General features: G+C 43.7%; 1 protein-coding gene across 1 annotated transcript in view; it reads left to right on the forward strand.

Moving 5' to 3' along the window:
* OPA1 (OPA1 mitochondrial dynamin like GTPase) overlaps window positions 1-27,050 on the forward strand; it is a 106,918-nt gene that overhangs the window by 50,715 nt on the left and 29,153 nt on the right. The window contains 10 exon segments of the mRNA XM_069975060.1: window positions 1,380-1,454; window positions 2,628-2,699; window positions 2,780-2,879; window positions 3,834-3,964; window positions 4,050-4,122; window positions 4,750-4,822; window positions 5,769-5,884; window positions 6,354-6,406; window positions 6,408-6,419; window positions 6,879-6,955. Coding sequence (XP_069831161.1) covers window positions 1,380-1,454; window positions 2,628-2,699; window positions 2,780-2,879; window positions 3,834-3,964; window positions 4,050-4,122; window positions 4,750-4,822; window positions 5,769-5,884; window positions 6,354-6,406; window positions 6,408-6,419; window positions 6,879-6,955 — 782 coding nt within the window.

Below are 27,050 nucleotides of genomic sequence, written 5' to 3' on the forward strand. Positions count from 1 at the left end.
TCTTGTGTGCCCCCCCCCCATCCCAGACAAGTGTCACCCTGTACCCCCCTATCCCCCTTCCCAGACTGTGCACCCCTGATTGTCCTCCCCTTCCCACACACCTGTATCTTCTTTCTTCCTCCTCCATAGTGCAGTGTACATACAGGACCTGCGGTGACATCATAGTCACATGTCAAGGTCCTTCACCATCTCTTTACTGTACTGTCTCCTGGCTGCTGTTTAGCTCTAATTTGCGTAAAATCGCGGTAAAAACGCAGCGATTTTGCGCATATTATAGCTAAACAGCAGGCAAGAGACAATACAGTATGGAAAATACCTCTTTTGATGAAGTAAAAATCGTCCCCTGCCTCCTCACAATGACAGAGGGCAGGAGGCGCTTAGGCTGACTCATCCACTGTGATCCTTCTCTCTCTGCTCCCTGTGATGGCGCCCCCCCTGGTCCCAGCGCCCGTGGCAGCTGCCCCCCCCCCCCCCTAGCTACGGCCCTGCCGCTGTACTGCACTTGTCTGGAATAGCCTCAGACTCAGCAGAGTCTGAGGCTTTATTGGACATGCACAGTACAGTGAAGACAGGCTGCAGCTGGATTGTGCATGTGCGCTTGACGCTGTTACGCAATGCTAGGCCTACCCTCACGTTCATGATCATATGACCGAGCTGGGAATCACATGGAGGCAATTCGCATACAGCGTAGGAATCAATATAAGTTTTTTTCTTTATACCTGGCAGGCAGCCACAATCTACTGATACATTTGCAAAGTGTGTTAGGTGAACTAATAGCGTTATAAGGTTGTTGTTGTTTTTTTTTTTTTTTAGGTGATTTGGTTCCCTTTAGATCTTTTAGGGCTTTTTAGAATATTCTTTTCTTCACAGACAAAACATATTACCTGAATATTTGTCTGAACATCATCTGAGTTGTCTTTTTTTTTCCTGACAGTAATAGTCTGTTAGCATTGTGAAATTTTACACAAAAAACAATTAGTTTAGGGTGAAGTTGTCTATTTTTTTTTTTATGTATAATTATGTGTTTGAGCATCGTTAGAAGCAAGGCATAACAGCCTAATAGAATAACATAGTTCCGTGACCATTTTATTTTTGTTGGCTTTTAAATTCATGCTGCCTTATGTCCACACATGAAAAGCTTTCGGTCACTAAATGAGACCGCTGTCACCATTCACGTACAAGTTATTTTCAATCTTTTCCACAATAATATAGGTCAGTCTGCTCAGCTCTGTAAATAGGAAAGCATCTTCAGTGTGACAGATCTCCTTAATCCTCTATTCTTTTACCTTGAAGTCTTTTCTTCCTTATGTCCTATTAACACTCAGTTTACCAATGTCCTTATTTCACAACATAAACCGTATTTATGTATTTTTTGACAGCTTGCAGCACTAAGGGATGAAATAGAGGTGAGAATGAGGAAGAGTGTCAAAAATGGACAAACTGTTAGCCCAGAGGTATGTACCGCCAATATACATCTGTACTGTCATGATTGTTATGTTAACCTTAAGGACTGAGCCAATTTTCATTGCACAAATTATTTGTTTAGTGAAATTGAAAAAAAAGTGCAATTCTTTTTTTATTTTGAGGGATTTTGTGTTTACGCCGTTTGCCCTATGTAAAACTTTGTAAAACCTTTATTTTTTTTATGTCTTTTAAAAAATTAAATCTTAAAAAAAAAAAAAAACTAAAAGTTATTTAAATTGCTCTATTCTTATCCTTATAACGCTTTTAATTTTTGGTCTTCAGGGCTGTGTGAGGTGTAATTTTTTTGCCCTATGATCTTTCTATAGGTACCTTGCTTTTTGATCACTTTTTATTACAATTTTTCTGGATTTGATGTGACCAAAAATCAGCAATTTTGCACTTTGGTGGGTTTTTGTGTTTACGCCGTTCACTGTGCAAGATCAGTAATGTGATAATTTAATAGTTCGGGCGATTACGCACACAGCGATACCAAGTATGTTTGTCTGTTTATTTTTATTTATAAAATGGGAAAAGGGGGGGGGGGTGATTCAAACTTTAATTTGGTGGAGGGGATTTTTTTTATGAATAAAAACACTTTTTTTTTTTTTTTTCATTCATCCGTTAACTTTTAGTCCCCCTGTGGGTTTTTTATTATTACTGCAGTGATCTCTGATAGAGATTAGTGCAGTATACTTAATACAGCACTGATCGATTAGATCAGTGCTGTATTACTCTGGGCTGCTGCAGCCAAGATCTAGAGATTGCCAAGCCGGGATCAGTGTCAGTGAGACGCTGAGCCCCGGGCCAATAAGAAGAAAGAATCTCTCCTGCGCGACCGCATTGCGGGGGAGGGGGGGGGAGTCCCCCCCCACTAGACACCAGGGAAGGGGGACACAAACAATTTAAATGCAACTGTCAGCTTTGATAGCGGCATTTAAAAAGCTAATTAGCCGGCAGTGGCAATTGGCCGTGCCGGCTAATACACGTGTTCCCTGGCTGCAAATAGCAGCCGGGGGCCACATGCTGCAGAGAGGGCCCGCGCTGCGAGCCCTCTCTGCTTCCCCCTAACAGCGGCAGGACGAGCATACTTATCCTGCATCATTAAGTGGTTAATAAACATTTAAGTCCTTATGTGCTATGAAACAAAATTGTCTGTTTTGCAGACCATCTCACTGAGCGTAAAGGGCCCGGGAATACAGAGAATGGTGCTTGTTGACCTGCCAGGAGTAATCAGTGTAAGTACTACAAGTATTTTTGCTTTCTAAGTAATAAATATTCTAATAATTATTACCATTATTACTCAATTTATTTATAGACTGTGACGTCAGGCATGGCCCCAGATACTAAGGAAACTATCTTCAGCATTAGTAAAGCCTATATGCAGAACCCAAATGCCATCATTCTTTGTATACAAGGTAGGAGACTTGATCATACTGGGGTCCCTAAGGGATTATTAACCTCTTTGCAACATAAACTAATCTTGCCAGGACATTTGTGAAGTCCACTGTACATTGCATCTGATAATCTCTTTCAATAGTCAGGCTTGGAGATCCAATCCAAACCATTTCACCTCATCGATGACGAGATCAATAGCGTCCACTATATCTAGATACACCAGTATTGCTAAGGGGGAACATCTGTCTTGTTTGTTTTTTTGTGCAACATGGGGACAGTAAGAAAAATGTAAGATTTCCAGACTGTTCTGGTACCTCAACGCATTGGTAATGACCTGAATAAAATCATCATGGTGTTCGCTCAAAAAAGCTTCTTGCATTTTGATGACTACTAGAATTGGAAGGCATCATTTTTATTCCTTGATTAAAGGAAGGAAGCTGTTATATACATTTCCCTTATGTAATAGACCAATCTCTAGGATTATGGCAATAACCAGGAACTAGACACTCAGTTTAAAATATTAAATATAGAGATGTGTTGAGTTTTTGTCAGGGACTGACAAAAACAACATATCACTAGATAGTAAGTGCGCACCAAGCTCTGAGCTCTGTCACCAAGATGAATTCCCATTATCAGTCATTATCAGGGACTTAATACAACAACATATCACTAGATAGTAAGTGCGCACCAAGCTCTGAGCTCTGTCACCAAGATGAATTCCCATTATCAGTCTATGGAGCTGTCTTGTGTGGCAGGCACAAAACAGGGAGGGAAGTACTCAGCCACAAGCTTCTCTCCCCTCTCGTTCTAGCAAACAGGCACGGTCTGAACACACACCCAACCAACGAAAATATTTCACGTCTCTTAAAAACATCAAATGTCTTTTAAAGTGACATGTCCAAAAAAGAGGGTGGGGCATAACTGCAGTTCTTTCTTGTAGCTTTTATAAATACTAAACTCTCTTTGTTTAACAGATGGATCTGTTGATGCAGAGAGGAGTATCGTCACCGACCTTGTTAGTCAGATGGATCCGCAAGGCAGACGCACTATCTTTGTTCTAACAAAAGTAGATCTTGCTGAGAAAAATGTAGCCAGCCCTAGTCGAGTAAGTGAAGTTTTGTATGAGCTAATATCTTATGGTGTATTGCTGCATCTCCTGAAAATACTGATTTTTATTTTTAACCTTAAAGATTCAGCAAATCATTGAAGGCAAATTGTTCCCAATGAAAGCTCTTGGATATTTTGCTGTTGTAACTGGTAAAGGTAAGAATAGTCCATTGCTACAGAATATGGTGAAAGTACTGCACTTGATGGATTTTACTTTTTTTTTATTAGTACTTGCCAGTAGGCAATAAAAATCCTGCTCCAGGATGTTGGTTTATTTTTGCCCCTTTGTCCTTATGTAAACAATGCACGCACAACACAGATCCATTGGAAGATATGATGTCATTATAGCTGATGTTACCCGCCGCCAAGTGGTTTATATATACTGTCCCCACAGAAATCAGAGCGGGTGTTGACTGGGATCCATAACAAAACGTCTCATAACTAGCACAAAAAAGTGCTGCATTAATATGAGACTATCAACAGTGACACACTTTACCTGTTTATTGAGCATGTCCTGATTTAATGTTAGTAGCCTTTAAATATGTTTTCCCATAATAACCTATAGTTGATAAGCATCTGATCAGTGGGCATCGGACTGTTATGGGATAATCCCTTTAAGGTTATTCGGGTACTTTTCTACATCATATTTGTACTCTTTCTATGGTGTTCTATAATGAAGGAGGGTCTAGGTTTGTTTACTGTTTATATGTTGTTAGAATTCACTAACACTTAAGATACAAATTTTTCTTTATGTACAAATACATTATGTTTCATTTTTCATAGGCAATAGCAATGAAAGTATTGACTCCATCAAAGACTATGAAGAGGAATTCTTTCAAGGGTCAAGTCTATTAAAGTGAGTTTTGTTTTCTAATAACTACAGCCTTTGCAATCTAGAGAGGACCTATGACCAGATGATGGACCTTGTTTTATTATTTTTTTTTATAAATTAGATGCTACAAAACAAGTAATCCTCTAAATATTTTAAATAAAATAAGAGAAGAAAGAAAATCATTGAACATGTATTTCTTGCTAATTTCGCTACCGATTTCAAATGGAATCAATGTGCCTTTAACCTAACTGTATTTTTCAGTTCACCTGCATTAAAAACACTGATGATTGTAGGCAGAAATTGACCACCTGGTCCATGTAGTTTGCCCACATATTTCCTTTATTATTTCCTTACAGTAGATATGTTTAGCCCAGGCATGTTTAGATTTGATTATTGTTGATTTACAACCACATTCGCTGAAAGTTTGTTCCAGGAATCTACTACTCTTTCAGTAAAGTAATATTTTCTCATGATGCTTCTATCTTTCTCCTTACTAACCTCAAATTTTGTGTTCAGTTTCCTATTAAAAATACTTCCTCCTTTGTGGGGTTGCTATTTGGGCGAAGTTGATGGATACAAAGGATCTACAAATTTGGGCAGCATAGGACAGATTTATGGCATCCTAAAATGAGGCTCCAGAGCAGTGGCACCAATATTTTCGTGAGCAGGCTGTGAATAGATGCATTTTATTTAAACATTAGTACTGAGAAAGGGAAACAAAACCAGGAGATTACTAGCTAGAGTAGCTTAGGCACAACTGGCATATGTTCATAGAATTAAAGATTGTTGTGGCAGTTATGTTCGGAGGTGGACTCGCTATTGGGAGTGTTTCCAAAAAAATCCCTTCATAACACTATTTTAAAATGTACTTAAAGATTTTGAACATGAGTGTCTTGAGGATTGGGTAAATGCTTTTGTGGTCGGCGCAGATTGTTGTTATAACTATACATTGCTTTGGATTACCTTCTAGGAAAGGGATGCTCAAAGCTCATCAGGTGACTACTAAGAACTTAAGTCTTGCAGTTTCTGATTGTTTTTGGAAAATGGTCCGTGCCTCAGTTGAACAGCAAGCTGATGCTTTTAAAGGTAACATTCATCTTCAAGTGGCAGCTAAAGAGCATACTATATGGAACAAATATATGGCAGTAGAAATGAGCAAATTTCTGAAGTGTTATCTCTGCTTCCATTTAACTGACTGCTCCTCTGTGACGCTCATACCTGGATTCTAAGAAAAGTTGGATCCAGTCCTGGAAAACTTCTCCCAGTTTCCTAGAACTGGACCCAGTCTTTTCCAGCTTCCGGGGAGGAGTGTCACATAGTGGCAGTAAGTTAAATGAAAGCAGGCGGATGAGCTGATAAAACGGATTACTGTAAATTTGCTCATCTCTCTATGGCACCCACAAACTATAGATTTTTTTGTACACTGTAAAACGTTTATTCACCATGTAGTCATTTTTTTACTTAGAAGATACAGTAATACTGAGTAAGTGAAGACATTTGTTGTGGAGGTTATTGAGTTTAACAAGTTAACAGTTTTGTTTGCCTTGTTTTGTAGCAACTCGGTTTAACCTTGAGACAGAGTGGAAAAATAACTATCCAAGATTGCGGGGAACTTGACAGGGTAAGATTTATTGTACTTCCTGAATAGTATGCTTATTACATCAGCATGTCCGGTCTCAATAATAATATATGTATCAAATCTTGTATATGTCAGATCTGCTGGAAATTGCTTTAGTTAAACTGTTTTAGACAGAGGCTTCTCCTCTTAATTTATAATCACATATATGGGCTGCTATCTACAGCATCTTCACAAAGCGGAGTTGGATGTGTCAAATACATACATGTGTTATCATTAAAACCTTAGACAATTACATCCTCTGTCCACTTAAACAATAGAATTATTAATTTTTCCACTGGATGCTATAGCAGATATATTAAATTGACTTTTCCTGTTTTCTGCAGCTTACTTGTCGCCTTTGCTGTGTTGACAGATTGAACAGAATCATTTCATACTCTTACAGGAGTTTGATACTGTACTGCTGAAGGCTTAGATATGTTAGTTTTTTTTTCTTTTCCTCAGAATGAACTGTTTGAAAAAGCCAAAAATGAAATCCTTGATGAAGTAATAAGCCTTACCCAAGTTACTCCAAAACACTGGTACACAATTTTATTGAGAAATCCTGTTTTTTTGTGTATTCCTGCCTAAATATTTGATACATTCCCAATGAAGAGGTTTTCCAGGCAAAGTTGTTTATGGCCTATCCTACGGATAGGCCATTGGTAGCAGAACGGTGGTGGCCGGATGTAAACACATTGTAAGGAGCCACAAGCCTTTGTGTTATGGCCAAAGTTTCTGGCTCCATGCAGGGTGTTTACAACCAGGCACCGCAGCTTTGCAGAATGTCTTTTCTTGCTCGTGTGTTTGGGGGACACAGACACAGCAGGTATAGGCTGGTGCCACTAGGAGGCAACACTATCGCTAATCAGTTTTAGCCTAATGTCCGTAGGAGGCAGACACTCCTGCAATTTCTCGCTCGTGTCATTGGGGGACACAGACACAGTGGGTATAGACTGGTGCCACTAGGAGGCGACACTAAGCAAAGAAAAAAGTGTTGACCCCTCCCACCAGGCTATACCCCGCCTGCAGGCACTGAGCTAACCAGTTTTAGCTTAGTGTCCGTAGGAGGCAGACACTCCTGCAGTTGCTGCAGGTTTCTGCTCTTTATTATTTTAGTTTGTTATTTTACTTCTTTCTCCTATTTAGGTGGGATACATAGACTATCATGTCTCCCTGTTTCCCCAACGAGCAGGGTGAGCAGCAGAGCGCTGCCAGCACCCCTAGCTCAATGAAGAAAAGTGGTATCATGAGTCCGGAGCGGGCTCCTCTGTCACACCAGCCCAAGGGTCACCCGGACTGCTGCAAGTGCTCCCCCCTGTACCAGCAAACCCCTCCAGGTGAGCGGAACGCTGAAGGGGTGACCCTGCTGGTCTCATCGGGGAGCTGAAGAGAAGAGGAGCAAGTGGGTGAGTATAGAAGACTAGGTGAGTATTTCCCCTCTCCCATTCTCTGGGGGCCCCCTCCTCTTCTCTCCGAGCCCCCCACTACCACATCCCTCAAGACCTTGCTCCTGCAATTTCCTGCCATGTCAGACCCCTCTGCCCCCAGGGATCACCCTCCTTTTTATTCCACTTAGGGACACTTTAGCAAGGAAGGACTCCTGTACAGTGTCAGTAAATGGTTTGGACAAATGCACATATATGCAGCCCTCCACCTCTTCTCTCTTCCCTCCCGGGTGGGCGCCCTGCTCTCACTTGCAGCTTCTCCACCGGCCCCTTTAATCCACCTGTCGCCTCAAGCAGCACGCAGGGCCACCCTGGCCATGAACGCAACGGCAGCCCGCACATTGCCGCCTAATGCCAACCGCACCACCGACCGAATGCCCGCCTGCCGACGCCCCCTCCACGCTGACTGGTAAGGACGTCTTACAGGAACGAGACCTCTGCCAGGCGCTGTGTAACCCGGGCGGGTGATTCTTGCACTTCCGGGTCTCTGCTGTTAAACTGCGGCGTCCCGGAGCTTTCACGACCAGGGTGGCCGCAGTCTCTACTTTAGCCCCCGGTTTCTGGCCTTACTAGGCCTCTTCTCCAGGGGGCATGACTTTCTTTGCAGAGCCAATGGCAGAGCAGCGCACATTTTGCGTTGCCTGCTATTGGCTCTGTCATTTCTGCAGTAATTCAGTGCATCCTGTTCTGAACTACTAAATAATGAAGTATATGAATATTTAGGTTTTCTTCTATAACTGTATAAATCACTGAATTGTAGAAACCTTTAAAATTTTGATCTTTATTACACTTTAATTAAAAATAAAAAACCTTTAACACACGTGACTCACCACTTTGTCTATTCTACATCGGCCACCATCCTATTACTATAAGTCTTAGCCTTTATGTACAATTATCGCATCATGTAAACAGTGTTGTATATATTGCCACAGTTTTTCAATAGCTCTTGATTGCACAATTATCGCATCATGTAAACAGTATTGTATATATTGCCACAGTTTTTCAACAGCTCTTGATTGCACTATCCCGCCAGTCCTTTTTTATTTTGTCCTATGGTGCAGATGTGCTTTGTAAACAAGAGACTCTGTGCAATTCAGTATAAATAGTAGTAAAGTTTTTACTTTCCTTTCAGTAGATATAGTCTTTCTTTTAAGGACCCAACGCCGTTTCCATCGCTACTTTTCATCAGGGGTCTTTGTTTAGCATCATAGTTTCAGACTCTTGCTGTACATGTGCGTACGGCTCTGATGGCGGCCGCACTCTGAGCTGTGAACTCACGCTTTTATGTGTTAGCTCCTCCCCTTTTCTATCACATGTCCTGTGGTCCGCACACCCCTCTGATTACCTATTACCAATCCAGGTCTGCGGACTGACACATTAGGAGGAGGAGTCTCATTGAGTCATACTGCAAGGCAGTTGGACCGCATCCCCGCTACCAAGCCTCGTTCTCATTCCTAGTTCCTGCCATGGTAACCACTAATTCTTAATTCCTTTACATCAGGTAGGTATCTAACTCATTCTCTTTCCTTCTGGGCTATAGGGTCTCTCTCACCCAACTCCCACATTCTTTTGTGTAGAGTTATAGCCTCTTATACACTTAATCGCACTATGTGAATTATCCCCATGCGTTTTTTGTGAAAAGGTGCGTTTTTTTGCATATGCACTCCACTTATTGCAGCTTAATCCCCTATGTACTTAGAATTTTTAATTTTTCATCCTCCATATGGTTGTGATGTATATATTGCAATGTAGATCTGCCCATCACTGATTTTTCTTCTCTGTTTTACTTCCTATTATTTCTCATACAGTCATTGACTCTTCTAGGATTCTTCTTCATTCTATGAAGCAGCCATATGAGATGAAATCATTTAATCCCCTAGGTTTGACTGTTTGTAATCTAAAAGTCCATTCCGCTTCTTTCTTTAGGAGCTTTTTGTCCCAATCTCCTCTTCTTCTTGTTTGTTTGTTTGTTTGTGATTACCTCAATTATTTGGCATTTCATGCCCACTGGATCACTTCCATGTTTTTCTCTGAAGTGAACAGCTACCGGTTTATTTTTAATATCGCTGATGTGCTCTCGTAATCTTTCTCTCATGCCCCTAAAAGTTTTGCCCACATAATTCATTGGGCACGGGCAAGTCAGCATATAAACAACTCCCTTTGTTGAGCAGTTCCCTAGATCTTTGATGATATATCGTTCCTCTGTGCTGCTGCTATGAAATTCCTTACCTGGCTGCATATAGGGACATACTGAGCAGTGGCCACAACGATATGATCCAGTTGTTCGTATCCAATTTTGATCGATCATCCTTGGCGGTAAATAGCTGTGTGTCAGTCTGTCTTTAAGATTTTTACCCCTTCTGTACGTAATTTGGGGGTATTCTGGGATAATATCAGAGATCGTTTGGTCCATTTTAAGAATTTGCCAGTACTGTGGCAGAATTTGTTTAACCTCATCTGCTTTGACATCAAAGGTGCCAATAATTCTTGAGACTTCATCACCTTCCCCCTTCTTTTTCGGGAGAAGTAGGTCTAGTAGGTACTAATAACCCACATGCGTCATATGTCCTGGGGGGAGTTACTCTGAGAGAGTCGCTGATGGAGAAGGATCTGGGTGTACTTGTAGATAATAGACTACAGAACAGCACACATTGTCAGTCAGCTGCTTCTAAGGCCAGCCGGATATTGTCATGCATTAAACAGGCATGGACTCACGGGACAGGGATATAATATTACCGCTTTATAAAGCTTTGGTGCGGCCTCATCTGGAGTATGCTGTCCAGTTTTGGAACCCGATTCATAAAAAGGATGTTCTAGAGCTGGAGAGGGTACAAAGACGGCAACTAAACTAATAAGGGGAATGGAGCATCTTAGTTATGAGGAGAGATTAAAAGAATTACATTTGTTTAGTCTGGAGAAGAGACGTTTAAGGGGAGATATGATTAACTTATTTAAATATATAAATGGCCCCTACAAGAGATATGGGGAAAAGATGTTCCAGGTAAAACCCCTCAAAGGACAAGAGGGCATTGCCTCCGCCTGGAGAAAAAAAGGTTCAATCTCCGGAGGCGACAAGCCTTCTTTACAATGAGAACTGTGAATCTGTGGAACAGTCTACCACAGGATCTGGTCACAGCAACAACAGTAGAGGGCTTCAAAACCAGCCTAGACAAGTTCTTAGAGCAAAATAATATAAATGCATATGTATAGAACCTATCACCCCTCCCCCTTCCCTGTATCCATCCCCTCCTTGGTTGAACTTGATGGACATGTGTCTTTTTTCAACCGTATTAACTATGTAACTATGTAGGTCCTCCCTTTTACTGTTTAAAGCTCTATGGTATGCTGTTCTTAGAACTTTATTTGGGTAGCCCTGATTTTTGAGTCTCACTCTTAATTCATGAGCTTTTTCTTTGAATTCCTGGATGGTCATACAATTCCTCTGGACCCTGAGATACTGACCCACTGGTATTCCAGATTTCAGTGGTACCGGGTGGCAGCTATCCCATTTTCAAAGTGTTTTTGTTGCTGTCTTTTTTTCTATGTACAGTGGTAAATAGTCTCCCCTCGGGTCCAATATTTATTTCCAAATCCAAGAAGACCATCTTATGTGTGCTCAGACTAGAGGTGAATTTTAGTCCCAAGTCATTTCTATTTAGGGCTACCACGAAATCATCATCATCATCTCCTCCCCGAAGACGACCCTATCCTCCCACCAGCCGAGGTACAGATTAGCGTAACTGGGGGCACAAGGGCTCCCCATTGCTGTACCTCGTAGCTGGTGGAAGAGGTCGCCCCCGAGGAGGAAGTAATTCCTGGTGAGAATACATTTTAGCAGAGACATGACAAATTTATTATGAGCTGTGTATTGTACACCCCTCGTGCTGAGATATGATTCTACCGCTTCACAGCCTGTCTCATGCAGAATTGAAGAATAGAGGGCTTCTACATCTAATGACGCTATGTAAGTCCCCTCCTCCACATGTATATCCTCTAACCTCTTCAGAACATCAGTTGTATCTTGTACATATGAAGGTAATGTTTGCACAAATGGACGTAAAATTCTGTCTATGTACTGGCTGATATTTTGGCTTAAATTGTTAATTCCTGAGACGATTGGACGTCCCTTTAGAGGTGGATATCCTTTGTGTACTTTGGGGGTCGTATAAAATGCTGCAATATGGGGGTTCCTTGGTTTCAAATATTCATACTCCGTGAGATTTATTAATTTATCTTGTTTTGCTGCATCCAAAATTCATTTCAGTTGTATAGAGAATTCCATTGTTGGATCCACTGATAATTTGGCATAGCATTCTTGATCTCTTAGAATAGTCAGACACATCTCCTCATATTCTGGTTTGTTCATTATAACAATGTTGCCCCCCTTGTCGGAGGGCTTGATTACGATGGACGTGTCTCTTTCCAGGCTGGTTAATGCTGCAATCTCTCCTTTTGTTAGATTCTGAGATGGGACCCTTTTCTCCTCTAGTTCTCTGAACGCCTTTGTCACCAGATTAACAAAAATATCGATGTTGCTGTAGTCACCAATTGGAGGGGTTTTTTTTGCTTTTCATTTTTAAATTGGTAAATGGACCTTCTCCTTCCACCTGATTCTCTCCTGCTAGAGTCTCTAAGTCCTCCAGAAGGGGGATATCTTCCATTTGTAGATCAAACTCTCTGCATTTTTTTAGCTTTTTGTAGCGCTGTTGTAGAGCTGTTGAAAAACTGTGGCAATATATACAACACTGTTTACATGATGCGATAATTGTACATAAAGGCTAAGACGTATAGTAATAGGATGGTGGCCGATGTAGAATAGACAAAGTGGTGAGTCACGTGTGTTAAAGTTTTTTTATTTTTAATTAAAGTGTAATAAAGATCAAAATTTTAAAGGTTTCTACAATTCAGTGATTTATACAGTTATGGTGCGTTCACACCTACAGGATCTGCAGCTGATTTTCTGCAGCAGGTTTCATTTAAATAACTGAACACAGCATCAAATCTGCTGCAGATCTGCTGCAGATCCTGTAGGTGTGAACGCACCCTTATAGAAGAAAACCTAAATATTCATATACTTCATTATTTATTGAGCTAGAGGGGGCGCCTTTGTAGTTCAGAACAGGATGCACTGAATTACTGCAGAAATGGTGTTAAAGGTTTTTTATTTTTAATTAAAGTGTAATAAAGATCATAATTTTAAAGGTTTCTACAATTCAGTGATTTATACATGTCTAGCTCATTTAGCACTAGAGTGGAGTACTTATGTAGTACTCTGGCACCCTCTAGTGTTTGTTGAAAAGTATAACAGTTCCCAATATGACCAGCTTGCCATGAAAGGAAGAGTTTTTCATTTCACCATATCATGGCACCTCAGACTCTCTGCCTGTCCTCCCTCTAGTACGGACTACAGTTGAAGCACAGGCATCAACTCAGCGCTCACACTGCAGAAATAATCTCATGACCCTTGACAGTCATTGCTCTCTTCCACAGTGCTGCCATCCACTGTATCCCATAGCATGGATTTATCAGGTGACACAAACTATTGCTACACCAGCATATAGGTGAAGTAGTCTTGCCACAGCAGTACCATCCTGCCTGTCTCATGACACTGGTTATCGCCACACCAGCAGTCTCATGGCACTGGCTATCGCCACAACAGCAGTCTCATGACACTGGTTATCACCACACCAGCAGTCTCATGGCACTGGCTATCGCTACACAAGCAGTCTCATGGCACTGGCTATTGCCACACCAGCAGTCTCATGGCACTGGCTATCGCCACACCAGCAGTCTCATGGCACTGGCTATCCCTTTTGCAGGTGATGTAATCTGGCTACAAGACCAATCTGCTTGTCACACAGTACTGACCTTTGCTACATCTGCAGTCATAGTTTTTTCCTTTAACAGGTGATGCATTTGGGCCACAGTGCTAGATATGCTACAGCGGCTCCATCTTGACAATCTTATGGCATGTCCATTGCTACATCAGATACCTGTCTAGAGGAGCGGTCAGGGCATTCATCTCTATAGATAAAAAAAAAAGCTTGTGCTACATCGGTACTATTCTGTCCGTCATGTGGCACGGTAAGTTGCCACAACAGCACACGTTGGTCTCAGGTGCACAAGTACAGTATTCGTGCTACAGTGGTACATTTGTGGGTTTTTGCGGTAACACCCCTTATTGCCACGTCAGCAGTCATGTTGCTCCCTCTCTGGAGGTGCAGTGCTTCGACCACAGTGTTGCCCTTCCTGCCTGCCCTGTAGCACCACCTACTGATATCCGTCTGCTCTTTGTCTAGTAACTGCTAGCCACCTTACTCCCCCTTGTAGACAAGGTGAAGGGACTGCACAGAGGGTTCTTTCTGTGCTTTTCAACTGTTCTCGCAACAACACTAACCTCAATACACCACTCCTAGGGCAAGGTAATTTGAGGCGTATTATGGATTCCATCCTTTTTCACAGGTAGTGCTTCATATACTACATCGGTGGCCGCAGGCGATATAGTTTTGCTGTATTAAGGTTCCTTCCTCCATCGCACCTTTTCCCTGACATGATTACAGTGGTAATCATATTATCTTTTTCTATGGATGGAATACATGTGTCACCTTGTGGCACTGTCTTCTTCATCAGGTGCCTGTGATAAACAATCCCGCACCCTGTTTCCCCACTTTATTCGGGATACCAATGTCAACAGCCAGCCATGCTACCCGCTTGCACAGGTAGTGTACTCGCGAGTAAAGCCTTCCTGTCTTTTTTTTTTTTTTTTTTTTTTTTCCAAAACACTTTATTTGATTTTTTTCAAAGGAATGGTCACATGCGCAGATAAACAACATCATACAGATAATTAGAGGTTGTAAAATGTATAGCGTACGTGATGAGAAAAGAAGGAGGTAAAACAAAACAACAGAGAGAGAAAAAAAAAAAAATTAAATATGACCAATAACAACAGTGATACCTATTTATCCGATAGGCTAAGATAACAATAACTGACACATCTAATAAAGTTAGGTACAAGTATATAATAGCTAGCTACGGAAGTTTTAGTGCTCCCAGGGAATTGGCTAAATCTGCCCTGCAGTACCAGTCCGTCAAACGGAAGGGACGCATAATGTCCGCTATAGTGGCCGAGTCATAGTGTGTAACTATAAAAGTCCTCCATTTCTGAAAGAATTTTTTGGTGGACTTAGTCTTGTGTCGCTCTGCATCTAATCGATCCACCCCAAAGAAAATCTTCAACTGCGACACTACCATAGATATGTCAGGGGGAGCTGGAGATAGCCAATTGTAAAACAGACATCTTAACGCAACTAATAACACTACACTAACTAACTGCGGTGGTATTTGCGTCTCACTCTCAGGTGGCCGTAGTTGATGAAACAATAAAGCTTGTGGGGTCAGGGTCAACTGAACTTTCCAATGAGTGTGGATATACGTCACAACAGTTTGCCAGAACCGGGCTGAGTAACTACAAGTCCATACCCCGTGCCACAAGTTGGTAAGGGGGGTTTGACTCTTAGGACAGGAGGTGATTCTGTCTGGGAAGGAGGGTGACGGGAGTATATTGAAACCATAGAGAGCGCAATGCATCAACTTGAAATAGGTTTCACGCCATTTTTCATTAACCACACATCTCCGTACCCTAGCCCAGCCAGACAAAATGACAGTTGTTATATCCTGATCTTGTGTCCAGTGTTTCCAGGGTTTAAAAAGGGCCGAGTTGTCCAATTTAAGGACATATTTCTTAAGAGCTGAATAAAGAAAGGAAACCGACAATTTGCTGGAGCCTGGACCAATAAGATCATCAAACGTGTTGTTTGGTGATTCTTTGGTTAGGCTTGTTACTCTAGATGTGCAGAATGCGTGCAATTGATAGAGATATAGAAGATGAGAGGAAGGGATATGGAATTTACTTTCTATTTCTGCAATAGTGAGCCACTTATGGTTCGTTGGATTTATGAGGTCCCCTATTACCCTCAGGCCTAATTGAGCCCAATGAGCCAACCACAGAGCATGTAGACCTAGGAAGAGTTCTGGATGTCTGGCCAGAGGTAAGTACTTGGAAAGTAGAAATGGCAAGCCATGTGCCTTTCTAACTTCCTTCCAGGTTATTATAGTGTCTCGTAACAGCGTGGAGCATTTAACCTCGATAGGCGAGCTTGGCAAATGCAGTGTGTAGTAAGCATCGAAGATCCCATGGACGGGCTAATTCCTTTTCTAATGCAAGATTGGAAAAATAAGAGGCACTATGCAAACCAAACGTGTCTAAAAATGCAGGCTAAGTTATAGGCTCTGATACAAGGGAAATTGACCCCGCCTTCTAGTTTCCCCAACATCAGTTTGTGCAGAGATATCCTTGGTCTTTTGCCCTGCCATATAAACAACGAAAAGGCCTTGTGCAAAATTTGTATATCTTTGTGCTTTAATAGAATCGGTAGTGTTTGTAAGTGATAGAGCAGTCTCGGGAAACTGATCATTTTAATTAAATGGCATCTACCCAGAAATGTGAGTGGGAGGTTTTGCCAGCGATGTAGTTCCGAAGTGATTTTTTTAATAATAGGGACATAGTTTAGAGGGTAAATCGTGTCAGTAGTTCTTCCAATTTTTATGCCTAGATACGTGATAGAGAAAGAAGCAGTCCGTATGCCAAGTTGGTTGGAAATATGCTTCCAATTTGGGGGGGGAGGGGCCTAAGGGGAGGATTTCACTTTTAGTTGCGTTTATCCTGTAGCCCGAGAAGCTACCAAAACATTGGAGGAAATCCAGTATCTTAGCAAGGCAATCTGTCGGGCTAACAAGAAATAGGAGAATGTCATCTGCAAACATAGCGGCTTTTACCGAGCTATTACCAATTTTTATTCCGGCAAAAAGATCGGATTCAACTAAATACCGGGCCAATGGCTCAATAGCCAAGTCAAATAGGAGAGGGGATAAGGGACATCCCTGTCGGGTTCCCTTTTCAAGAGCTAAGGGGCCAGACAGGATTCCCGGTGTGTGTACCTGCGCTGTCAGGTCCTTATATAACCCTGATAGAAAAACTCGGAAAGCACCCGTGATACCAAACCTGTCCAGCACCGCCCCCAGCCAGTCCCATCTGACATTGTCAAAAGCTTTCTCAGCATCCAACGTGAAAAGTGCTGAATGCTCTCCTGACTGGGGTCGGTGCTGCACTCTGTCCAGCACCATGAGAACCTTGCGTAAGTTTGTGACTGCTGCTCTATCACGGACAAAGCCTACTTGATGGCCTCCTATGAGGTCAGGCAGGAGATCCGCCAGGCGATTAGCCAGGATTTTAGAGATAAGCTTGGTTGATAAGTGATATGGGCCTATAAGATCCTGGGTCTGTAAGATCTTTGCCCGATTTTGGGATGACCTTTATGTATGCCAATTTGACCACTTGTGAAATGTTTCCAGTATGTAGGATGGTGTTAAAATAGCTGGTGATTGGTGTTACAATGTGGGATGCTAACAATTTATAAAATTCTCCTGGATACCCGTCCGGTCCCGGGGATTTGCCGTTATGGAGATTTTTTTATTGCGGCTGCCACCTCTTCCCCCGAAACATCAGAGTTCAGGGCTTCCCGCTGCTCTGGTGTAATGGTCGGTAGGGACATTCCGCATAAAAACTCAGAGCCCTTTAAGCTATCTACCGGGGGGGGGGGGGCATGATACAATGAAGCATAAAATTTTCGCAGGTGTTCATTGATCGCCTGCGGTTGGGTGATTTTCATTCCCTGTTGATCTTTAAGGATTGGGATATGAGATGGTACATATTTGCCCTTTGCCAATCTCGCTAGAAGTCTGCCAGCTTTGTTGCCCTGTTTAAAAAGATCAGTCTCAAAATGTGATCTGTACATTTGTTCCCTCTTTTCGATCCATAACTCAAATGCCGTTCTCGCTTCCTGCCATTTGTGTTTATGCTCCGTGGTGGGGGATTTCACAAATTGGGAATAGGCCTCCTTTAGGGTTGTGCTAGCTTTTAGATATCCCAACCTGACCTTCTTCTTTATGGCTGCACAATGGGCCATTATACGCCCTCTCATGACTGCTTTTGCTGCTTCTCAGTATAGGGTGGGATCGCTGGTATGGTCGCTATTATGGTATTCAAATTCTATCCACCAACCCCTAAGAAGTTCCTGGAATGACTCATCTTTCGTCAGAAAGGTGGGGAACTTCCAAACAAAATCCTTCAGTTTAGGGGATGTTGTATGGAATTCGATGGAGATGGATGCGTGATCAGAGATAATTAAATCTTCTATGCGCGCCTCTATGAGGTTGGTTGACAGTTGCGGACTAAGTAATAGATAATCAATCCTTGACCATGATTGATGGGCATGGGCAAAATGTGTAAAATCACAACCGTCAGGATGTAAAAACCTCCAACTATCTTGTAATGTGGTAGTTTCCAAGAATAATGGCAACACTTTGTCACGTGAGCGAATCACAGGAGGAGGCAAGGCGGGACTTTTCAGTTAGAGGATCCAGTACGGAGTTAAGGTTTCCCCCCAAAATTATTCTCGGTACAATATCTGAATGTAAGTGTGTTGCTACCTCATCAAAATATGCATTATAGATACTATATGTCACTCCATTATGATCTATTTCTAGGTGTGAAAGTCTGCCTTGCACGTCTGTGGTATGCTTTAAAAGGGAAAAGGCGAAAGATTTGTGAATGAGAGTAAGCACACCCGCTTTGCCCTCCACTGCCGCTGAGCCAAAAACTTGCCCAACCCAAAATTTTTGCATCCGAAAAAAATCAGATGCAAGAAGATGGGTTTCTTGTAATAACACTATGTCAGGGTGGAATTTCTTAAGGTGACGTAATATCTTAACCCGCTTGTTTCAAAAGTTGAGGCCTTTCACATTCATGATACAACCTTTATAGTCTCAGTCATTGCCAATAAGTATTGTGGTCATGAAACACATGAGACAAGTGGCAATTTCAGAGAGGAGATAGAGGCAACGGTCAGGTCGAAAATTATTCCCTGGGAACATAGCTTGTGAAGCACAGTTTCTACATAGCAGCATTGAATGGTGTTGCACAGCATGCGTCATTGCTAGTATCAATAGTACAATGTATAACCAAAAAATAAAACATGAAAACAGAACAAGTGAGTCCCCGTAACCGATACGAACGATAACACACATGTCGTATCCGACAATTGGGTATTGAACTCCCTTTTTTCGGATGAACATAGCCACGCTGCCGCTCCCCGCGGCCTGAAGAATGTGCGAAGAAAATAAAGTGGGACATCCTCCCCGGCTCTAAACATGGCACAGCTCCTTGTATCCACTAACTTCTCCCCGCAACCCACACCCTTTCCCCTTTAGCTGTCCGGCACATAGTAAAGCTTAATTGCGGTCTTTGTCTGCCAGATGTGTCCGCAAGCTAAACGGAGTACTCAAGAAATAAACAGAACTTTATATAACCTCATGGTCTTCTTAGATCCAGGAGAATAGTCAAGCTGTACTGCAACCATTATACGTTACATGTCAGTAGGGTCCAGAAGTTCAGTCCGGGCTAGGTGATCTGCCACTATCGGTGCGGCGTCCCGATGACCTCCTGCGCCTTTTCCTTTCCGCTTGCTCTTTGGACTTTTGGCGGCTGTCTCTCGAGTAGGAAGATGAGCGCCTAGTGTCCATTGGCGAGTGCGAGCGGGTACGGCTGTGTGCTCTTTGGCGTGCTCGGGTCGGAGATGGTTCCAGTGACGTGGCCAGAGCCTCTGCGGCTGCTTCCGGAGAAGTATAAGTTGAGAAGGAGCCATCATTGTGGAATACTTTCAATGTCGCTGGATATTGCAATTGGAATCGTCTATTGGACTTGTATAGGGAGGAACAAACTCCACTGAATGCCCTCCTCTTTTTGGTAACTTCCACGGAGAAATCTTCAAATAATAAGATCTGTGACTTTCTTTTGGATCTGCTGCAGGGCATCTCTGATAGTGTGCTCCACAGATTTATGTATTTCTGGAGCCATGAGCTTGACCACCTCTGCAGCAAGCTGCTTATAATCAAAGGCTGAGGATGTGGGGTTGGACGGTGAGGGGCTGCAGGGTTGGTGAGTTACCTCTGCCTGCAGTACAGGGGCTTGTTGTGGCACTGCAGCTTGTTCTGGCTGTGGCTGTGTGCTGATCTCCATGCTGGCTACAGCTCCGTCTCCTGGCTCTGCTCCGGGCGCCATCTTGGATGCGGTCCCGCGCGGCTCTGTGTGATGCGCCGGAGGAGCCGTTTAGGGGGCACTTTTGTGGAGGAACTTATCCATCCTGGCTGCAGGTATCACCGGAGCGCCGGTGAGATGTCGGGCGGTCGTCCTGAGGACGGTTAGGAACGCTACAGGCGGGGTACTGACGGGAGCTCCGGCTACACGCGTCCTTCCTCCGCGCTGGAACCGGAAGCCTCAAGCCTTCCTGTCTTTTTGTGTTCTATTTCATTGTTGGTAGATGGTTCTATGGTTGGTAGATGGTTCTCTGCCATGCTGTACAGCCTACCTAGTTTCCCCCCCCATTTCTATGTCAGGTCATTGGTTTGTCCAGGTGCACCATAGGTCACATTGCAAGCTGACAAGGACCGGGCTTTGCCTTATGCAGCTTGCCTTTTGTGAACAGCTCCTTTTTCTGCTGCACTATGGGTTTAGACCTAAGATGTGGACAACAACTGGTTCTTCCACAGCCACAGGCTATCCTGTATCTCAGGCGTTATTGGCCTTTTCCTATGGGGCCATCTATACTCTGGTCCTCCCACAGTTGCACCCTGTCCGAAGCAACCTTCATCTTACAGGGGACTGTTCTCTTTAAAGGTGTCTTGTAGACTGATTTTTGCTTTCCTGCACCCAAGTGGAAGCCTCAGCCGGCTTGCAGTGCAACTGATCACCCCATTCCATTTTGGGGGATTCCTGACCCAGGTGCATCCAGTGCACTCTTCAGGGACTCTTTCTGGGCAGATGCCTTTGTTTTGCGACTCCTCTTTGATTCACGTCCCCGGACTGTGCATATATTGCTCAGTTATTTCCTTTCTGTTTGTTTGGTCCCTTTGGCTTATGTGGTCACAGGCGTCCGTGTTGTTTCCGCTGGGAGTTCACCCACTTCGATCCGCCTCTTTGCATACTAGTATCCTCTCTTCAAATACTGGGGCACTGTTTGGAGCCCTAGTTTTCCTTTAACCTGACGCGAGTGTCAGCCCCTATTTGATCTTGTTCTGCTACAGGTGAAGCATATAATTTTGAAGTAAACATCTGCTGTGGTACTTCCTCTCCGAGTTCTTCTATCCTGACAGAAGGCGTTGGGGGTGTTTTTGCCTTTTTGCACCACTACAAACATCATCAAGCCCGGCATCTCAATTTGTCTGCCCTTTCGGTGCTTCTCACAAGCCCTGGTAATTCTTGTTTTATAAAGTCGCTGTCTGTGGGTCAGGTCTTTTTTCTGATCCATATCGACTTTGGCCTACCTGAGCCAAAATGTGGCATTGGGAAGCCTATACCAGTATGTTGTCATCTAGGTCAGTCCTGTTTTCAATCCAGGTCCTTCTGTCACCCTTGCTTTCCCCAGCAGATAATTTTTATGGACAAGAGTATTTGCCATCCTGTCTCCATGTTGGCCATGTTTGTATTTTCAGTTCTGCTCATTTGCTTTTCAGGTGATTCAGCTGTCTAGCTGAGTCCAGTCTCCTGTTTCTCTAGACTCTCCAGGGAATATATCTGCCTTATAACCCTGCCTGGCAGCACCACCTCTGTTGCCTGCCTAGGCTCAGGGGTGTTTCATCACCCACTCAGGACTGTACAGGTTGATAGCCAGTTCGCGCTTCTGTCTCTGGACTAATAAGTAGTACTGATCTCTGGGATAACCAACCTTCTCAGCTGGATTGATTGGTCTTGGACATGTTTGTTACCATCTGGTTTGTCCACTGGTCATTGCTTTGGCCCTTGGTTGTTCCCTAGTTTTCTACCAGTCCCCTCTCACTCTCCCTGTAATCGTTTCCTTCTCTGGGTACGTTGACACAATGTTTACAAGCACTCCTGCTGGCTTCCTCCTGCTCCTGGCAGGTGTGACCTGCCGATTTTCATCCTGCCATGTTCCCTACTGCCCCAGAAGACTAGGTCTGTCGGGGTCAGGCGGTTGTCCTATGTCTATTTGCATCCTTCCTGGGAACGTTCTCTTCATCATCTGACCATGGTCATACCTTCTCTACTCACTTGATGTGCATTCATGACTACCATTCCTTCCTCAGGACCTGTCTGGCCAGCTTGTCATCTTGGAGAGCTGGAGCTCACCCCAGTGGCGAATACATCATGGGTCCCCCTACTTCCTGGGTGCTTCCAACCATTTCCTGATCTCTGCACCTTTTAATCTGGTTGTAAGGTGCAGTCTTTCCCTCAGTAATGGATTCCTGATCACTATTCTCTGCAGGTTGCAGTATGTTAACCGGTTAGTTGTGTGATGTCTTTTTGTTCCCACCCTTGGGGACTGCTGTAGGACGTCCCACTGTGTCTGTGTCCCCCAATGACACGAGCGAGAAAATACGATTTTGTGAGTACTCGCCGTAAAATCCTTTTCTCGTCGATGTTCATTGGAGAACACAGCTCCCGCCCTGTATCTTTTTTCCTGGGCCTTCGGTGTTTCATGGTTCTGCTGGATGGTTTTCTTCCTCTCTAGTTAGGGTCCATCAGCAGTTCTGTTTCTAGATTAATTATGTACCTTGTGTTGGCTTCTCCTGGCTGCTCCTACTGCTTGTGTACAAACTGATTAGCTCAGTGCCTGCAGGCGGGGTATAGTCTGGTGGGAGGGGTCAACAATTTTTTCTTTGTTTAGTGTCACCTCCTAGTGGCACCAGCCTATACCCACTACCCACTGTGTCTGTGTCTCCCAATGAACATTGACGAGAAAAAGATTTTACGGTGAGTACTCACAAAATCCTATTTTCTGCATGTTTCTGCTCTTCTTTTTTTTATTATTTTTTATTTATTTTTTTCACCTCTCCCTTTTAGGTGAGACAACATAGACCTCAGTCTCATGTTCTCCCTTTACTAAGCAGGGTAAACAGCAGTGCTGTGACAATTGACTAGCTCCAAGAAGGCAAGCGGCTACAAGAGTGCTGGCCACTTCTCTGCGTCCCATCACCCCAAGGGTCACCGAGACTGCTGTCAAGTGCTCCCCCCATACCAGCAGACCCCACCCCTATGACAGTGGCAAGCTGAAGGGGTGACCCTGCTGATCTTAACGGGGAGCTGAAGGGAAGAGGAGCAAGAGGATGAGTATATCGGGACTAGATGAGTAAACAAATCCCCCCCCCCCCCAAAAAAAAAAAAACATTCTCTTTTCCCTTTCTTTCTGGCCCCTACATGTCTCCTGCCAGTTCCCCCTTCCTGGACTGGAGTTTAGGGAGAGCCCCTCCCCATGCAGTCTTTCTGCCGAGCCCCCTTCCCCACAGTCACCCCCCAGTTTTAATCGTATGGGGAGTGACCACCTTCAGCTCCTGGCCATTCCCCTCATGGGATCTTCCTGTTTGTGGGGGTGGAATACGGGGTGCGCACGGCACATTCTGGTAGCAGATTGCTGCTTACTTCCTGGTGGAGCAGGCATCCTCCTCCGTCTCCACTGCAGGAGGGATATAGCAGAAGATTTCTGTTCAGCATCTCCCCCTGCTGCGTATCGTGGCTGACAACAGGGCACATACCCTGTGCTAGCTGGGCTGGAGAGGCGCCTCCAGCCCGTTCTCTCTGCTCCCTGTGCCCCTGATGCCTCCCTTGTGGCCGCAGCTCCTGCCCCCGCCGCATCCTTAACTTTAAATCCGGCTTGGGGCATGGCCATGTTCTCGGCGCCAATGATTAGGCAGTACACATTTTTTCGCTGCCTGTCATTGTTGCTCTTCACTCTCCTTTTCCCGCGCAGGCTGTGAAATTTGACAGCCTGTTTTGAGCAGCAGATGCGCCCCCCTACTGTTCATGTAAGCACACTGGCTCTACTTTTCTCTGTTCCAAATTGTGCAGGGCATAAGCACCCCTAGTGTCTAAAAACACTGACTACAGCTCCCTTGCTTTTATGGCCTTGTATTTACAGTGGAAAATCCCTCTGTATTCCCAGCAATTCTTTTCTAGAGTTTTAAGCCTTCTGCTAGCGCCCTGGAATTAGGAGCGCTTTACTAGTAAATAATACTATAGGGAGTGACCTTCTCCCAACGTCTCCTTAACTCAGGACTGGGGCTGGATGCACAGATAAAGAATGTTTGTGTTAAAGGGCCACCCTTCACCAACTCAACTCTTGACGGCAGTCCCATCACCCTCTCCTTAGGGGGTTGCTATACCGCGGTACCCCCTCTCCTCCATTAGAAATTTTCGGACTATATAGCACTGACTTTTACTACATCAGCAGGAACATTATTTCCTTCCACAGGTGATGTAATTGTGCCACAGCGATACCATCCTATGTGGCATATGGGACTGACTGTCGCTACATCGGCAGTCACATGGCACTGACTATCACTACGTCAGCAGTCATATTACTCCCTTTCACCTACTTGACGTATAGTACTGAAAATTGCTAGATCAGGAGTCATATTACTCCCTTCTACAGGTGACGTACCTGTATCACAGCGATGCTGTGATGCCTGGTGTATAGCAGGGACTCACACTACATTGGCTGTCATATTACTCCTTTTCACCAGTATGTAATCATGCTACAGTGGTACCATCCTGCCTGCCTGCCATGTGGCAACACTATCGCTACACCAGTAATCATATTACAGCCTTCCACAGGGGACGCAATCCTGCTATAGCAGTACCATCCTACCTGTCAGTTGCATGACTATTGCTAAATCAGTGGTCACACTACTGCTTTCCACAGGTAACATGATCTTTGTTCTGAATTGTAAAGGAATGTGGAATTTGTTGGCACTATATAAATAAACATTATTATTATTATTATTATTATTAGTACTATCCTGCTTGTCATATGGCATGACTTATCGTATGCTTATCGCATGGCACTGGTTCCCTGCACAAGTGGTTATATTACTTCTGCAGGTGTTCAAGGTACAGTATTCATATTACAGCGGTACCTTCTAGCCTGTCATGCGATGCTTGATATCACTACATTAGCATCCATATTACCTCTTTCCACAGCTGAAGTAATCATTGTTCAGTTGTTTTTTTTAGTCTTTGGAAATGAGACCATTTATTGCTTCGTCATCAGTCATATTATTACCTCCCCAGGGGTGAGGAAAGTATTTGGATGGCAGGAGTATCCCTTCTGACGATGCTGTAGCACCACCTACTACTATGTCATATGTCACATAACAAGTGGAGTAATTATAGGATAAAGGTGTACCAGTCTGGTTCTTATGATCGCTTGTTGGCAGTCATTTCCTTCCTTCCTATAAGTTGAGTTATAGTTTTACAGATTTATCTCCCGGTCTACTATGGCTACGCAGAAGTCACTCTTCCTCCTTTTATAGGTGGAGTACCTTGATTGCGTAAGTATCCACTTGCCCTTTTAGGTAGTGCATGTTATGTTTAACTCAGCAGTCACCTTAATGCTATTTGTTGGCAGCTACTGTGGCCATGCCACCAACCACAAAACATCCTTCCAAGAGGTATTGCTACAATACAGGTTCCCTCCTCGGAAACATGTTTTGCTGATGTGCTACACAGCAGCTGTAGGCTATATACTTTTGTTTTACAGAGGTTCTCTCCTCCATTACACCCTGTCCCTGCCAAGGCCACAACAATATTCACATTATTCCCTTCCATAGTTGGAATACTTGTATTACTTTGAATGCTGTCTTCATCCTACTCTAACCATTCCTACCCCTGTTCCCCTACTCTCTAGGTAGAATGTCATAGTGTACAATTAACCTTGCTGCCCGCTTCCACAGGTACTGAGTACAGTCGTGAGTACCGTCTCTTTGCTCAAGTTCTGTTCTACCTCTCATTGCTGGCAGACAGATATCTTGTTGTGTGGTTATTTCCTATGCCTTACAAATCTGTGGCATTACATGTTTGCACTCAAAGGTGTCTGAAAGTGGGACTCTACTGGTTGCTCCTCAGTCACAGTGCTGTCCTGAATCTCAGCCCCTGTTGGCCTTTTCCCTTGGAAGCTATCCGCCTCCAGGTCCCTGCACGAATCAAAACCTGTCGTGACGGGAACATACAGACATTTTTCAGGGAAAGTCACTTCTTCTTTAATGTAAATTGTATACTGTCCCTTGCCCTCAAAAGGTCATCCAGGTGGATCTGGTTTGCTCATTATCTTGGAATTAAACCATATGTATCCAGTTCACATTTGGGTACTGTTTCATGGCAGACTCCTTGTATTGTCAAACTTCCAGATGGACATTCTCCATTTTGTCCACCTGGCCCGGTGGTCGTTTTGGCCCATGCTGTCAGGCGTATCTGTAGTGCTTCCACCTAGCTTCTGACTCACTTCAATTCAACTTTCTTTCCTCTCAGTACCAGGACAATGTTGTCTGGAATCCTAGCTTTTATTAGCTTTTTAGCTTTACCTTCCCAAACATATATGTCGGCCCCTATTTGGCCCTGCTTTGCTAGGGGGGGTCACAATCTTTGTCTTTCTTCAAAGTGTGTGTCTAGAGTGGAACCTCTATTTCAGGCTCTTCTCTTTTCACAGGATACATGATGCGTGGTATTGCCTGTCTCTCCTACTGTAGACAACATCAGGCCCTGTCTCTCAATGTACTCTGTCAGGGCTTCTCTTAAGCCCTGGCAAATCTTGTTCTACAGGGGTGCTGTCCGTCGGTCAGGTGTAGTTCATCCGGTCAGATATTTTCTGGCTAGGAGTAGTTACTATCCTGTCTCCATCTTTTGTGCTCTCAGTTATGCTTATCTACTATTCTGGGGTTTTCTCTGCCCTACTGAGCCCAGACTCCATGCCCTTTGGATAAAACTATGCTCTAGTGCAGTGCTTCTCAAACTGTGAGGCGGGCCTCACCAGTGAGGCGCCCCCTAGTTGTTGGTGAGGCCCAGCTGAGGAGCCAGTTTTCACAAAGTAACTATGATCTGCTCAGTCCTTTTGCTGTTTGCAGAAATCTCCATTTTAGCAACATTATTAATTTATTTTGCTACTTAATTTATTAGTATATAGAGCTTGGGAGACGGGTGTAAGCAGTATTTTCAGCTTTTAAATGGACTTTCACGACAGATACTGAGACCTAGGCATCCTCTTGGTCAGTCTGGTGAGGCCCA

The sequence above is a fragment of the Dendropsophus ebraccatus genome, chromosome 6 (assembly GCF_027789765.1).
Source record: "Dendropsophus ebraccatus isolate aDenEbr1 chromosome 6, aDenEbr1.pat, whole genome shotgun sequence".
Classification (NCBI taxonomy): Eukaryota; Metazoa; Chordata; class Amphibia; order Anura; family Hylidae; genus Dendropsophus; species Dendropsophus ebraccatus.